Raw genomic sequence first — 13,489 nt, forward strand, 5'->3', positions numbered from 1 at the left:
TGGGGGGGTGGGTGGCTGCAGAAAGCCAGGAGGGTGCAGAATGTACCTCCCTCACCCAAACACATTACATCAAGCAGCTCAAAGCACAAAATAAACATGTTTATCTCCTCCCTGCACAATTAGGGCTGTGAAAATTTAAACCCATTTGAAGAAACCCAGGAACAAGCAGCAGGTCGCTAATGCTGGATGAACACTTTCTCGCAAATGCAAGCATGGCAGGGCTCAGTGACACGGCCCACTCTACACAGATTGGCAGGAAGCAGGCACTCCTCGGGATGGGGTGGGCAAGGAGGAAATTCACCGAGTCAAGTCAGTAGGGAGGGGGCTTCCGGAATGAAGCCATGAGCGGCTCCACAGACCCCCCCCCCTCAGTGAGACAACCCTAACTGATGAAAATTAGTCTAAAAAAACCCCAACCATAGAAAGTTTCTGTACATTTTTGTAAGGCCACACAATAAATCAGGAAAGACTAACTTAAGAAAACCTACTAAGTCTTGGTAAGAACAGAGGGTCCGTGACACTCGACTTGAGCCATGACTTGCTCCACCCCAAGGAGACAGGCCTCCCCCACTGGGCCCCTCAGAGCTACACTATCTCATGGGGGTGAGCTGCCTGCATTTCTCCTTGCAGAAGCTCTATCCCAGGTAAGAGTAACAGAGATCAGATCTCCCTTCCTCCATCCGGCCTCAACCCATAGTGTGCAGGACCTGTCCCTGCTGTGACTCGCGGAGAACACAGGGCCCCGACTGCCCTCCCCTAAGGGCACTCACAGGGCAGAGGCTCTACGCTGTAAGAGGCAAGCTGGCCTTAGAGGCTGCCCACCCGCCAGGGCCATGCTCCAACACTGGGGTGCTGTCCAAGAGAGATGAGCGGCGGCCCCCGCCCCAGCTCCGGAGCCGTGCCTCAGGAACTCTTCCCAGGTACGGGGGAAACAGACCATTAGCTCAGACAACTCCAAAGCACTCTTCATGGGAACTGATTTGTTTTGGAACAGAGAATGGGGAAGTTCAAGCCTAAGAGCATCTGGCCTCTTGGAGGCGTGTCATATGAAGCTGAAATCACATCCAACCTACTCCTACCTGCCGCATCCTATGCCCCCACCCTCACCGGCCCCCTCCCACCTCCAGCGGCCCCCTCCCGCCCCCAGCGGCCCCCTCCCGCCCCCAGCGGCCCCCTCCCGCCCCCAGCTGCCCCCTCCCACCCCCACCTACCCCATCCTATCCCATAGTAGTAGCGGTGCTTGCTGTTCTCTGAGCCAAAGACCTTGATCACCATGCTGTAGAGATGCAACCCTTCCACCAGCATCCACGCAAAGGCGCTCAGGAAGAAGTAGTGCAGGAGCATGGCCATCACCCGGCAGGGGACCTAGGATCAAAGACACAGAGGGCACATCTCTCTGGGTGTGAGCAGGGGGCGGTTCCCGGCATCTCTGGTCACGTGCCTTCATTTCCCCCCACAACGGAGGGGAGCGGAGGGGCCCTGGCTCCCTTTCTAGTCCCGGCGGTTCCCGCACAGTGATTGGTTCAGGAGAGCGCAGGGAATCAGGCCCGGCCAATCAGCATAAAGGCTCTGGTCCTCTGAAGCAGGATTGGCTCAGGCTGGGCACATGAGCAGACCAGCCCAATGGGGTGGGCTCTGGGGAATGGGCGGAGCCGCCAGGGAGCGAGCCGGGGAGCCTGGGGCTTTGCAGACACGTGGGCCTGGCAGCTGCGAGCACGTCCCTAAGCCGGACCTGCGCCCCGTCTGGTGGCCCCGGGCTCTACGTGGGGTCGGGAAGGGGGCGGAATGATGACAGGGAGGAAAAATAATAATACGTTCAAATACCACCTTCAAAACTTAAAATAATAGAAAAGAGGGAAAAATAAAAATTAAAGACAGAAGCCCAGGGACGGTGTGATATTTGTCGGGCACCCCACGCTCTGCTGTCCCAGACTCCCCGAGATACCAGCTCATTCTCGGGACAGCATCGTGTCCCCGGCACCTCGTTTCCCAGGCGTAGCTGGAGGTCCCTAATCTGCCCCACGTGCGCATCTGAGTCAGGGGTCACGTGCGCAGCGCTCGTCCTTGCTGCCCCTTCCCGTGGGTGTCCCCGCCCACCAGCCCCTCTGGGACTGGGCCCCAAGGTCACTCTCCGTCCTCCGCGGGGCTCATCCCACAGGCACCTTCCTCGAGCAGGACTGCTCGGAGCCCTGCCCCGGGGCTTCAGACACGCATTGAGCCGGGGTCCCCGCCAGGGTGATGGGAGCCCAGAGCCTCCGCAGACCTGCTTCCCCTCCCGCGGCCTTCCCGCGGTGGGGCCTCATCCCTCCCGGGGCCGGGGGGGGGGGAAGGGGGGGCAGGGAGGTTGCTTGTACAGGCAGCATCCGCAACCCCTGAATGTCTGATGGAAATTCGGCATTCCAGGCCCCACCCAGAGCTACAAACCCAAGACTGTGTTGTAAGAAAACGCGGAGGGCTGACGCATCCAGAGAAGGAGGCTGGCGCATGCCTGGTCCCTCCACGGCTCATGCGGGGCTTTAGATGCCCCTCCGCGCCCCTACACCTGCGAGGGGGAATCCTGCAGCCCCGGAGGGTGGATCTCTCCCTCGGCAGCAGCCCCAGGACAGACAGATGGGGGCTGAGGACCCTGCGGCAGAGAGGACCGGAAGTTCTGCTGACCCCCACTATTGTAGGATAAAGCCCTCGCTCTGCGTCAGCTGATCCTGTGTGAGTTTTGAAACTACCGACCTGTACTGCTCTGTTCCCCAGAACCTGCTTCTCCTTCTCTCCCGGTGGGAGCAAGCGGGAGTCGGCTTCTCCTTCCCACCCCAAGCCTGGGTCATTTCAGTTTTAGCCCTTAACCTTCTGGGGTTCTAAGACTTCCTAGATCCCCAGTACAAAGGGCAGGGAAAAGGTGGGCCTGGGTCTTCACATTCCTCTCGCCCACAGCAAGCAGAGGTGGCTGGGGGTTTGTGGTCAGTGCAGCAGTGAAAGGCAAGACTGCGGGGGGCTGACCCTTACCAGAGTCGTCTGTCACCCACTCCCACATCTAGAAGCAAGAGGCTAGGGCACTGCCCCGGAGGGCCTGTCTCCAGGACCAGAGGGCTGCTCGATGTCAGCTCTCCGCACCATGCCCCGCACCCGACCAGGGCTGGACGGTGAGCTGACACAGAGCAGGAGAGCCAGCGACTCTGCTGCTGAGCGGACGGTGGGCAGAGAACCCAGCTCAGGCAGGCCTTCTTCTGTGCCTCTCCTGGACGAGCCCCTGCCCGACTATCTGGGGGTTGTGGCCCGAATTCTGAGTTGAAGAAACTAGCAGAGGGTGCCAGCCCCAGTGACATCAGAGGGAGGAAGGAGAGGGACAGAGAGGGCCTACTCACTGTGCCAGGCTTGAAGCTGAAGCTGACCAGCAGCAGGATCTGGGCCACTAGGATGGCGAAGGACAGGTTGGCGTGGATGTGGCAGCGCTGGTTCCGGATGGTGCTGACGGAGCTGAGGGTAGAGAGGCAGGGGTGTCCGGGGCCCAGGCCCACTGCTGCTCCCTACCAGCCCCCCAAGGCTGCCAAAGAGGCCTTTACAGAGCCCGCCCAGATGCTGGCTCTGACTCCTCAATGGCTCCCTATTGCTCTTGGAAAGGAATCAGCTCCTGTACAGCCTGCCCGCTGCTTCCCCCTTCCGGCCCCTGCTCGGACTCAGCCTGTTCCTTGCTCCTGCTCGAGCTCACGAGGCCCCATTCTGGCTCACAAGCACCCCAGTCCTCTCCAGGCTGCGGCCTTCACACCAGCCGTGCCTCCCTGGGAGAGGACTTCTGCTGGCCCAAGTGTGTGCTCTGCTTCTGGGCACTTGCTCCTGCCCCCCCCCCCCGGGGCCTGTCCTCAGAGCAGTCCACCTGGCTGCGGCGGGCTTCCTGAGCAAAGCTGGGGGACAGGGGAGCCAAAGAATGAACGTCTCAGCTCAACGCTTGTGCGGGCTCCTCCTGCCAGGCTCAGCTGCTGCCACCCCTGCCCCCCACAGTCCCTGGAGTTCTGGGGGAGCTGAGGGCCTCTCCCTGTGGATCGTGCTGCAGCCCCTGACCCCGGGAGCCCACAGTCACAGCCAGGCCAGGTGCCAGGTGTCCTCAGGGAACCAGAGCAGGTGAGGAGGGGTGCTGGGCTCCAGGAGGAACCCCCGGAGCCTCACCTCCCTTGCACAGGACAGGGAGAGGAGACAAGCTCCCAAGCACCCCCAGAGGGAGGGGACCCCGTCTGGTGTGAGGCCAACAGCCCTGAGCAGCAGCCAGTGTGTCCTTACAGTCATCTGTCCACACAGACTTCTGTTTTCTATCCCAGTTCAGAAAGGGCCACAGAGGGACTCAGCTGCCACCCTCCCCTGGGGATGTACAGACTCCCTTGAGCTCTGACCACATGTGGCTTCAGCGGGAGGGGCAGGGGGCCTCCTGGAAAAGAGCCTTCCTGCCTCTCCAGCTGACACCAGGGAACCCCCCCCCCCCCACAGGGCTGTGACTCTCTTGTCTTCGGGTAAGGGGTCCTCCGTTCTGGCTCTTGCCTGCCCAAGGGCCAGAAAGCCTGTGGGCTGGTGACCCTTCCAGAACTTTCCAGCTTAACTAAAGCAGGGTGCCCTCCTGCCTCCCTCCTCTCTTCTCCAACACCCCAACCCCTCCCTGCACCCCAGATCTCAAGATGGAAGGTGACTTTGGAACAGCTTTCCAGCTGGAATGCACCATGTGCAGGTTCTCAACAAGGCCAGGCCTTCGCCACCTCCCAAGGACACATACTGGGCGGGAAACCGAAGTGGGGCAGGCTGGCACTGACATTTACCCAAGAGCACCAGACCTCCCCGGACACGGACACGGGACAGAGCAGAGGATGACTCACGATAGCATGGCAAAGGTGACCAGCGTGAGCACCAGGCAGACCAGGGACACGGAGCAGCCGATGTACGTGATGGACGAGAGCGCCATCTGGTGTTCACGTGTGAGCTGTGTGGGAAGCAGAGCAGAGGTGTCCTCGCTGGTCCAGGTCCCGGAGGCCGGAGGTGACCGGGCTCCCACTGGCGAGGGTCCCAGGGCTGGCGCACAGCTGACTCCCAGGGGGCCGCTGTCCCGGCGTGCGTGTGGTGGGGACCACCAGGTCCTGCCTCTCCCCCCACGTGCCCCGTTACCACCACCGGCGGGGTCCAGTCCCTTGGGTCAGCCCTTGGATTTACGCTGCAACGCTCCCCCCGAAGGGCCACATGCAGATTCCTCCACCCTCCGGCTTCTGTCCTGCTGATGCCTAACTCCTGCCCTCCCAACCCGTCCCCACTCCCGCCACCCAGCCGTGCCCCCTCGTCGAGCCTGCAGCATCCGGGGGGGATTTAGACCCGGACCCAGGAGCCAGAGGAGAGCAGTTTAAAGACCTGGGAGAAGGGCCGACTCCTCCCTGAGGACCCCCTGGAGGTACAGGTCTGAAGTGCGTAGAGCCGGGCCAGGGACACGGGCTGAGCCGTCTGAGAGTTTGTGTAGTCGGCTCTCATCCCTGACACCCATTGGCACAGAAGGGAACTTGGTAAACGAATCGGACGCAAAGCCACAAAGGACAGTGACACAAGCTACAGCTCACCTAGCAGCACAACCCCAAACGGTGGCTCGTTCAGGCCCGGGAGCTGGAGCCTCAGATCACACTCACTTGACCCCTGGGCTCCTTGAGCCGCGGGCCTAGGAGACCCGCTTCCCCACGCCTGGCCCTGCAGAGGTCGCTGCTGTGTTTCCTGCTGAGGCTTCCGGCCGTGTGTGCCTCAGAGCCCCTGCCCATCGCCGATGTCCGCACCGGCCCCCCGCCCACCCCACCCCACCCCACCCCCCGCCGCCCCGGACAGCAGGCATCAGGGTCCCTCCGACCTCGGCCTCGACACCCTGGGGCCTTCGCCTCGGCTAGGCTGCCCCCTGGCCCTCTCATCAGGATGTAATCAGGAACAAAAGGAGGCAGCTCGGGATGTTTGAGAGCGTTCGGAGGCTCCAACTCCACAGACTGGGGACAGCAAGTGGATTGTGCAGAGCAATTTGGGAGCCAGCGGGACTGCGCCTGAGGCTGGACAACTTAATGGGCTTTATTTCTTCCAGATCTGTGAGTCACCGCTGGTCAACTCACTCCCCAGGGGCTACAAAACACTTCAGAGCCTTGACCGAATGGAGGCGGGGAAGGAGCAGCCTGGAGCCTGCAGCCCTACATGCAGGAGGGGGAGAGCCCCCTATTCGTCACCTCCTGTTGGCCCACGACTTCCCTAAACAGGAGGAATGCACGGGGGCCCTGTGTTCCTACAGCAACATTCTCGGCCACATCCCAGGATCTGGGCCCCAGCTTCCCCCTGTGCAGGTGGGCTGGCTGGCGGCACTCAGATTCATCAGATAGCCCAGGAAGGCGAACACGAATGTGGTCCTGGCGCCACCTGCCCATGCTGCCCACGCCGTGTGGCCTGAGACTCTGGCCCCCGCAACGTGTTGTGAGCAGGGCTCCCTGGACTGGTGTCTCTGGTGTTCGAAACGGTGAGGGAGAGCCACATTCTCTGTCCCTCTAACAACGTCAGGGGAACATGAGTGGTGTAAGTCTTGTGAGAAATCCTGCAGGTAAAACCCACACATCCAGGATGTTTACCTCGGCACTTCTCACACCCCTGGGAGAGGAGACCCGGCACCCACCTCCAGAGACGGTTCTCGAAGTGCTCTTACAGAGAAGATGTTTTGGGGAATAAAACCACACACGAAACACTAATATTAAACCAAGAATGTGCTCTTTCTTTGCAATCATAGATAATTGGAAATTCTCATCACCATCACAATGGCCTCTGCCTGGAGAAGGAGGGAAGCATCAGATTTAAGGGTTGACGCACATCACGGACCCTCAGCTCTTCCCAGGAACTGAGGTCCACCTTGGCGGCCCCCACCAAGTGGAAATGAATTTAATAGCCATGGAAATATGAGCATGTGCCTGGCTCCACGACACCTTCACCCCTTGGCCTCTGGGATGCCCTCTCCCCGGTCTGTGAATCTCCACAGCGCCCTGTCACCACCTAGATCTTTCTCCCGGGAGATGGAGAGCTCACTCTGACGGAACTCTTACCGCCTCACGACCACGGCTCTGGGAACCCTGAGGCCAGCAGTGTGCGCTGAATGCCGGGGGCGGGGGGAGCTCTCGCCTCGTCCCCCAGCTCCCTCACCGTCCTCCATGGAAGATGTTCCTAATCCACATGCACGTGCACGCCTGTCTTGTAGAGACAGCAGGACGTTGCCTCTGCCACTCACAGACATGGGGGGAGGCCCCAGGGGCGAAGGTGGGCAGGCTCCTGGCGCCGGGCAGAAGCTTCCCCGCGTGAGCACTGCAGCCTGCAGTTGTGCCGCGCACAACACCCCCGCCTCTGTTCTGCTCGCCCGCTCTGCCTGGAGCTTCTGATAAACAGAAGTCCATCCCGAGCCTCGGACCCACAGCTACCCAGGCCCACCACCGACCGACCGGAAGACTGGATAGTTGAGACAGGAAGAACGTCACAGCCCTTACTGGGCGCCTGCTGCATGCAGGCAGTGAGTCCTACTGCAGCCCTGTGGGTGGGCACCACCGTTCTCATCTGCAACAAGCATGCACTGAGCAGTACTGTGTACCAAGCACAGCACTCACACTGCGGTGGGGAAGCAAGTGAATGCAGGGGTAAGTAAACAAGGTCGCCAGCTCCTGCTTGGACAAGGCCGAGACGGAAACAAACAGGGACCACAGTGCAGAGGATGGGGATGTGGGTGGCAGCTCTCACGGGCCTCCAATCTGAGGGTCCTCTGGGTCCCTCCTCTGTCCTCGGAGCCCATGTACCCAGAGTGCTGTTGGTTCCTCTGCTAGCCCAGACCTCGTACCCTCTCCTTCTCCTCAATTCCCAGAGCGCCCACCTGTGTCCCCCCGGCCCCTCCCGGACCCCCAGCGCATCAGGGCCACCCTCAGCCCGGTCTCCGAGGGCAGGCATCACCCCAGCTCACTCCCTCCATGGCCCCCGCCCCAGATGAGAGCCACACTCCTTCCCTCGGCCCTGCATCTCTGCCTCACCACCTGGTCGCCCTGTCAGGGGCTCCAGACAGGAAAGCAGGACCCTCCCAGTGACTCAGTGGACCGGCCTCGACGTGGGACTCGGGTCACTAGGTGTGGGAGTCCCTGGAAACCCAAGCCATGAAGCACCCCGAGGAGCAGGCACAGCCTCCACCCCTGTGGGGCAGGAAGGTCCAGGGGAGGAGGGGACAGGAGCAGAGCGGGGCCAGGGAGGGAGACTGCCGCTGGAGCAGGGGACACGGGGCCCAGCCGAGGGCAGGAGTGCCTGGCGGACAGCAGAGCAGCATCACACCAGTGCCCGTCTCTCGTCAGCCGGACTGGCTGGGGGGCCGGTTGTCCAGGGAGCCTACGGCTGCGCAGAGTGCAGGAGATAAGTGGGGCACCCCCGGCTGTGCACACACTCAGCCCTTCACTGCTCCTGACCCACGTGGCTCTTCCCCGACGTCCGGTCTCCCAGCTGCCAGCATCTAGGCTCTCATGAGCCAGCACCCTTCACACCAGCTGACCCGGCTGAGCCATACACCTTCGTTCAGCCCGTGCACAGCAGGAGCATGTGGCTCCGTGGGCCTCCAGGGTTCGGGGACAGTCCCTGGGCTCCACCAGGTGTAGCTCTGTGGGAACATGCAGCCAGCATCCCCCTGCACAGAGTCCAGGCTGTAGGCGCATGTCCCGTTCCGGGGATGGGATCGAGTCCACAGCCCCGAGGACAGGCGGAAACAAGCTCCCTGGCTGGTGGAAGGGCACTGCCGGGGTCAGAACCGGCGCCCACGGGCCTCATCGGGTGGGGTCTCCCACCCACACCCCCACGCCCTGCACAGAGACGTGGCTCCTGTCCTCTTTAAGACGACCTGTGACTTGCCGAGGTCAGGCCAGCGACCACATTAAAGGGGTGAGCTGGGGGCAGAGCACTGGACCGGTCACCCCCTGTTCCCCAGGCCGCCCACCCCCGGGCTCTTAGCTGGTTCTGTACAGACACCACTGCCGTCCTTCAAAGAGCAGGAAATTTCATTCAGGGAGGTGTTAACACAGGGGAGGGGAGGTGCCATGGAGCTGAAGGAGCAAGCCAGGCAGGAATCAGGACAGGAGCCTGTCAGGAGGGCCCAGCCCGCGGCCCGTGGTCACCGGGGAAAGCCGGACCAGGGACCGGAGGAGACACGGCCATACCGGGAAAGCTGCCTGCGGCACAGTGAGGGAAGGGGGCACCAGGCCTCATGCCCTCTCCCCAGCCTCCTGCCAGAGCCCCAGCTGACCAGACCTGGGCCGGCAGAGGTCAGCCTCTGGGGTGCAGACCCCAGCAGTGGGACGGGCTGGGCCTGAGAGCAAAGGCCCAGCCCCAACACAACTGGGGCCTGGAGAATCAGGTCCCTGCTGCGCCCGCCCCGGGAAGCCACGCCATGGGAGGCAGGGCGCCCGTGGCCGGGTCCCTGAGGCCGGTGCTGGGGCTGGGAGCTGGAAGTTGTGTGATCCCCGGCTTTACACGTGGGGCAGGGGGTGGAGGCGGCGGCAGGGGCTACTTCAACCCCGCTGCAAAGCAGGTATGTGCTGCTGGGGGAGGCATGTACGGTGGGGAGACGTGGGCCTGACCCGCAGCCTCCGCCCGCCACAGGAGGTGGGCTGGCGCAGGCCCCACACATAGCCTTTGTGCACATTTAAAACTGCCCGCTGCCTGACTGGCAACCCCGCCGTGGGGACGCACTCACAAACACAGACGTTTCCCGCCTGCCGGGGCCGGGGCTGCGGACACCTGACCGCCTGCCAGTGGAAGCGGGAGCCACCAGCGGCCCTAGTGCAAGGGTTAAAACAAGTGAGGCAGGTCTGCATGCCGAGGCGGGACCACCTGGAAGACACAGTGACCGGTTTAGAAGGTGCAGACGGTCTCTCCCCTGCGCTACCGGCTGTGGCAGGAACAGGGGCCGCACGTGCAGGGCGAGGGGAGCCGGGCGAGGGACCGGCCTGGGGCTCCCCCTCTGCTCCTCCACACATGTGTGTCACCTGCAGGACACGGGCCGGCACAGGCCTGGGAAGAGCCCTCCGGCTCCTGCAGGGCCCCTGGCTCCCCTGCAAGCTGGGCAGCTTCTCACAGGGCCCCGCCTCTCCCCCTCGGCTCCCCCCACCATGGTGCAGAGTCATGATGCTTCCGACAACACAGAGTGAGCGCATGAGCCTCCCACATCGCAGCCTCCATGTCCTGCTCAGCCTGGCAGCCCAGAGCTGCCTGCCCCAACCCCATGCCAGCCCCTGGTCTCCTGTCCCTCACCTCTGACCCTCCCGACCCTCCCGGATGGAGACATGCCTGCTCCCCCCACCGGCGCCGCGCGTCCCCTACCCCAGCCTGAGCAGCAGAGGCTCCTGAGGCCACGGTCAGGTCGGCATCCCTCTGCAGGGCAGCCCAGCCGCCCACAGCAGCCCAGCACATGCCCTCTCTCCAGCTTCCTGCCAGAGCCCCAGCTGACCAGACCCTTGCAGGAGAGCCTACAGTGCATGAGGCAATGGCTGCTTTCCCTCTAAGGAAGCTGGGGCTGGTGGGAGGAGGGGATCTGGCTCCAGCAGGGCACCGAGCGCCGTCTCCAGGACCCCAGGGCCCGGCCAGCCGGTGGAGAAGCTGAGCGCCCAACAGTACCCAGCCAGCAGCTGCCTCCCAAGTGGGGGGTTTCTCCCTCATGTTCCCATCCCGCCTCCGAGGCCTGTTTCCACACATCCTGGGTGAGCACAGGGGTCTTCCTGCGTGACCGGGTCCTGAGGGGAGAGACGGGGCTGCCGCCAGGGGCCCAGCGCCCCAGAGGGGCAGCAAGGCCAGCAGGGGGAAGGGCTCTGGGAGCCCGGGACAGGGAGGGGGAGAGGGGAAGGGGCAGGAGCACCATCAACAGGGAGACAGGTCCCCCAGGGGCCCAGGGTGCCACCATCCCTCAAAAGAATGACTGCAAAGGGGCTGGACAGCGTGAGGAGACTCAGTCCTGACTCAGGCCTCTGCTGCGCCCCAGCCTTGTCCTGCTCTCCTGGGACGCCACCAAGCTCCTCGGGCCACCGGGTCACCCCTGGGCTCCCTCACGCTGGTTTGGAAGACACTGTCACCTCAGCCAGACTGGGTGCTTGAAGCTCAGTTCTTGGGGCTGGGTGCTCAGAGCCCAGTACTCAGGGGAAGTCACAGGTGGGGAAGCCAAGGCTCAGGGCAGGCACTTGCAGAAGGCCACGCGGTGCATCAGGACAGGGACCCTGAGCGTCTGTTGACCGGGGGGCAGGGTGGGGCCACTGCTGAGTGCACCCCAGAGATGGGTTGGGCCACGCATAGTAGGTGCTCCTCAGAAGTTGCTGGAGTGACAGGTACAGGGGAGACACACCCAGCAGGACCACAGACACAGCTCCAAGGGGCACCCCAGCAGCCCCAGCCACGCCCTCCCTGGCGGCCAGAGCCGGCTCAGTGGCTTCAGGCAGCAGCACCTGGCAGGTGGCTGCTGAGCGCCGGTCCTGTAGCCGCAGGCCCAGGGTGCACGAGGGGGCCCTGGGGGATCGGGGAGCTGCAGATCGGGGAGCCCGCTGCTCTGGCCTGAGGAGGTGTGCCCCGCGGTGCCCTTCCTTCCCCCCCCGGGGCTAGATTTAGAAATGCCCAGAAAAGCCTGGAGTTTGCTTCAGAGCATGGGCTCCTCTGAGTCACAAACCACAGACTCCGAAGCCTCTAGGGAGGCATTTTACATAAATTCATGAGGCCAGCCGGGAGCCTGCACACATCAGATCCAAGTGGAACTCTTGTTCCAGAAGGAAATACTTCTATCTTCCGTGTTTTCCAAAGCCCCGCATAGTGGGTATGTCATTTTCCCACCCTAGGAAAGAGCAAGAAAGGCTTTGCTGTCTTCCTAGGAGCAGAACAGCGGTGCCCCCATGAGAGGGCGGAGGAGGTGCGCAGGCGACGGGAAAGTGCAGCTCCCGCACTGGCCTGCTGGGGGCAGCAGCTGCTTGGGCAGGAAGCTCCAGGGGAGGGACTCTTTTTTTAAACCAAAATCCAAAATTTTAGATAATTTCTCTGACTTTTGAAATACTGACAGACGGGCTAAAGGAATCATGTGGACTGGCCAGCCTCCGGACCGGGGTCTGTGGCTCTGTCTTACTGAGCTGCTCTTTCACCCTGACCCCCTCCCCCTGAGTCTGCGCCGGGGAAGGCCAGCGGCTTCCTGCGGACTGGCTTTCGCAGGTGCCCTGTCCTGGTGCAGCCCTCCCGCTGCTCCCTGCCCAGCACAGATGCCCCTCCCGGGCCGCTCCCAGGGGGCCCGCTGCAGGAGGCAAGCAGGGGCGAGGGGGCCTGCAGGAGGCAAGCAGGGGAGTGGCTGCACGTGGAGGCAGTGCCTTGAGGGGGCCTCCAGTTCCGCCAGCTCAGGGGCTGTGCGCACATGGTACAGACAACCAGACTGTCCCCCTGGAATGTGAACCTGGGTGGGGGTCCTGGAAGCGGGTGGGACTGACTCGTCTCCACGGCTTCCGTCACGTCAGCCCCTCACCCCTCCTAGTCTGTTGGTTCCAATTCCCTTCCCAGGAATCCCATCTCTAAGTTGGCCCCAGGGGCCACGGTGGCTCCTGCAGGGGCCCGAGTAATCCGAGCCCCACCCCTTCCTGGGTCTGGCTGGGCCAGCCCACTGCAGCATCCACCACTGCGGACCCCGGTCCTTGGTCCCCAGTGCCCCTGCCAGCCAGCCCTGAGAGATGGCAATTCCAGTGCCTGCCTCCTGCCCTGGCCCCTCGAGAACAGGCCGGCGTGAGTCAGCCTCAACCCTCGCGTAGGCACGCTTGGCATCCTGGTGTCCAGAGAGAGGGCTGCCTGGTCTCCCTAAGTCCTCTCCTGCAGAACGGTCCTACTCACCCATGCACAGCCTCACGCGGCCTCTGCCTAGCGCCCGCTCCAGGCTGCTGGGCGTGGAGAAACAGGGGAACCAGACGCACTCCCAAAGCCCGCACCCCTGAGAGCAGAGCTTACAAACCGCCTCTTCAAGCTGCTCCTTTTATTATTCAATCTCGTTACCTAATTCCACCACACGGATGCATGCACGGGGACACAGCTGACCAGCTTCAGTCCAGTGTCTCCCGACCTGCCAACAGCCCGGATGGCACCTTGATACCTGTCTCGGGATCACACTCCGCGACATGACCTCATGTAGGGGGCCTCACAGGGTTTCATAAAGATGAGATGTTTGGGGCGCCTGCGGGGCTCAGCCGGTTAAGTGTCCGACTCTTGATTTCAGCTCAGGTCATGATCTCAGGGTCGTGAGGTCAACCCTGCGTCAGGCTCTGCGCTCAGCACAGAGCCTGCTTGAGATTCTTTCTCCCTCTGCCCATCCCTGCGTGTCTGCTCTGTCTAAAATAAATAAATAAAATCTTAAAAAAAGGAAAGCTGGGATGTTTGTACTTTACTCTGCACCCTGCCCTTTCCACGTGGCAGTGCCTTGGAGACCCCTCCAGGT

At 62.5% G+C, this 13,489-nt stretch overlaps 1 protein-coding gene across 5 annotated transcripts in view; it reads right to left on the reverse strand.

Moving 5' to 3' along the window:
* Positions 1 to 13,489, reverse strand: part of ADGRD1 (adhesion G protein-coupled receptor D1) — a 139,625-nt gene that overhangs the window by 23,311 nt on the left and 102,825 nt on the right. For all 5 annotated transcript variants that reach the window (XM_035724046.1, XM_035724047.1, XM_035724048.1 and 2 more), the window contains 3 exons: positions 4,854 to 4,957; positions 3,360 to 3,471; positions 1,212 to 1,365 (listed from right to left, as the gene is read on the reverse strand). In XM_035724046.1, coding sequence (XP_035579939.1) covers positions 1,212 to 1,365; positions 3,360 to 3,471; positions 4,854 to 4,957 — 370 coding nt within the window. The remainder of the gene's footprint in view (positions 1 to 1,211; positions 1,366 to 3,359; positions 3,472 to 4,853; positions 4,958 to 13,489) is intronic.

Source organism: Zalophus californianus, chromosome 14, assembly GCF_009762305.2.
Source record: "Zalophus californianus isolate mZalCal1 chromosome 14, mZalCal1.pri.v2, whole genome shotgun sequence".
Lineage (NCBI taxonomy): Eukaryota > Metazoa > Chordata > Mammalia > Carnivora > Otariidae > Zalophus > Zalophus californianus.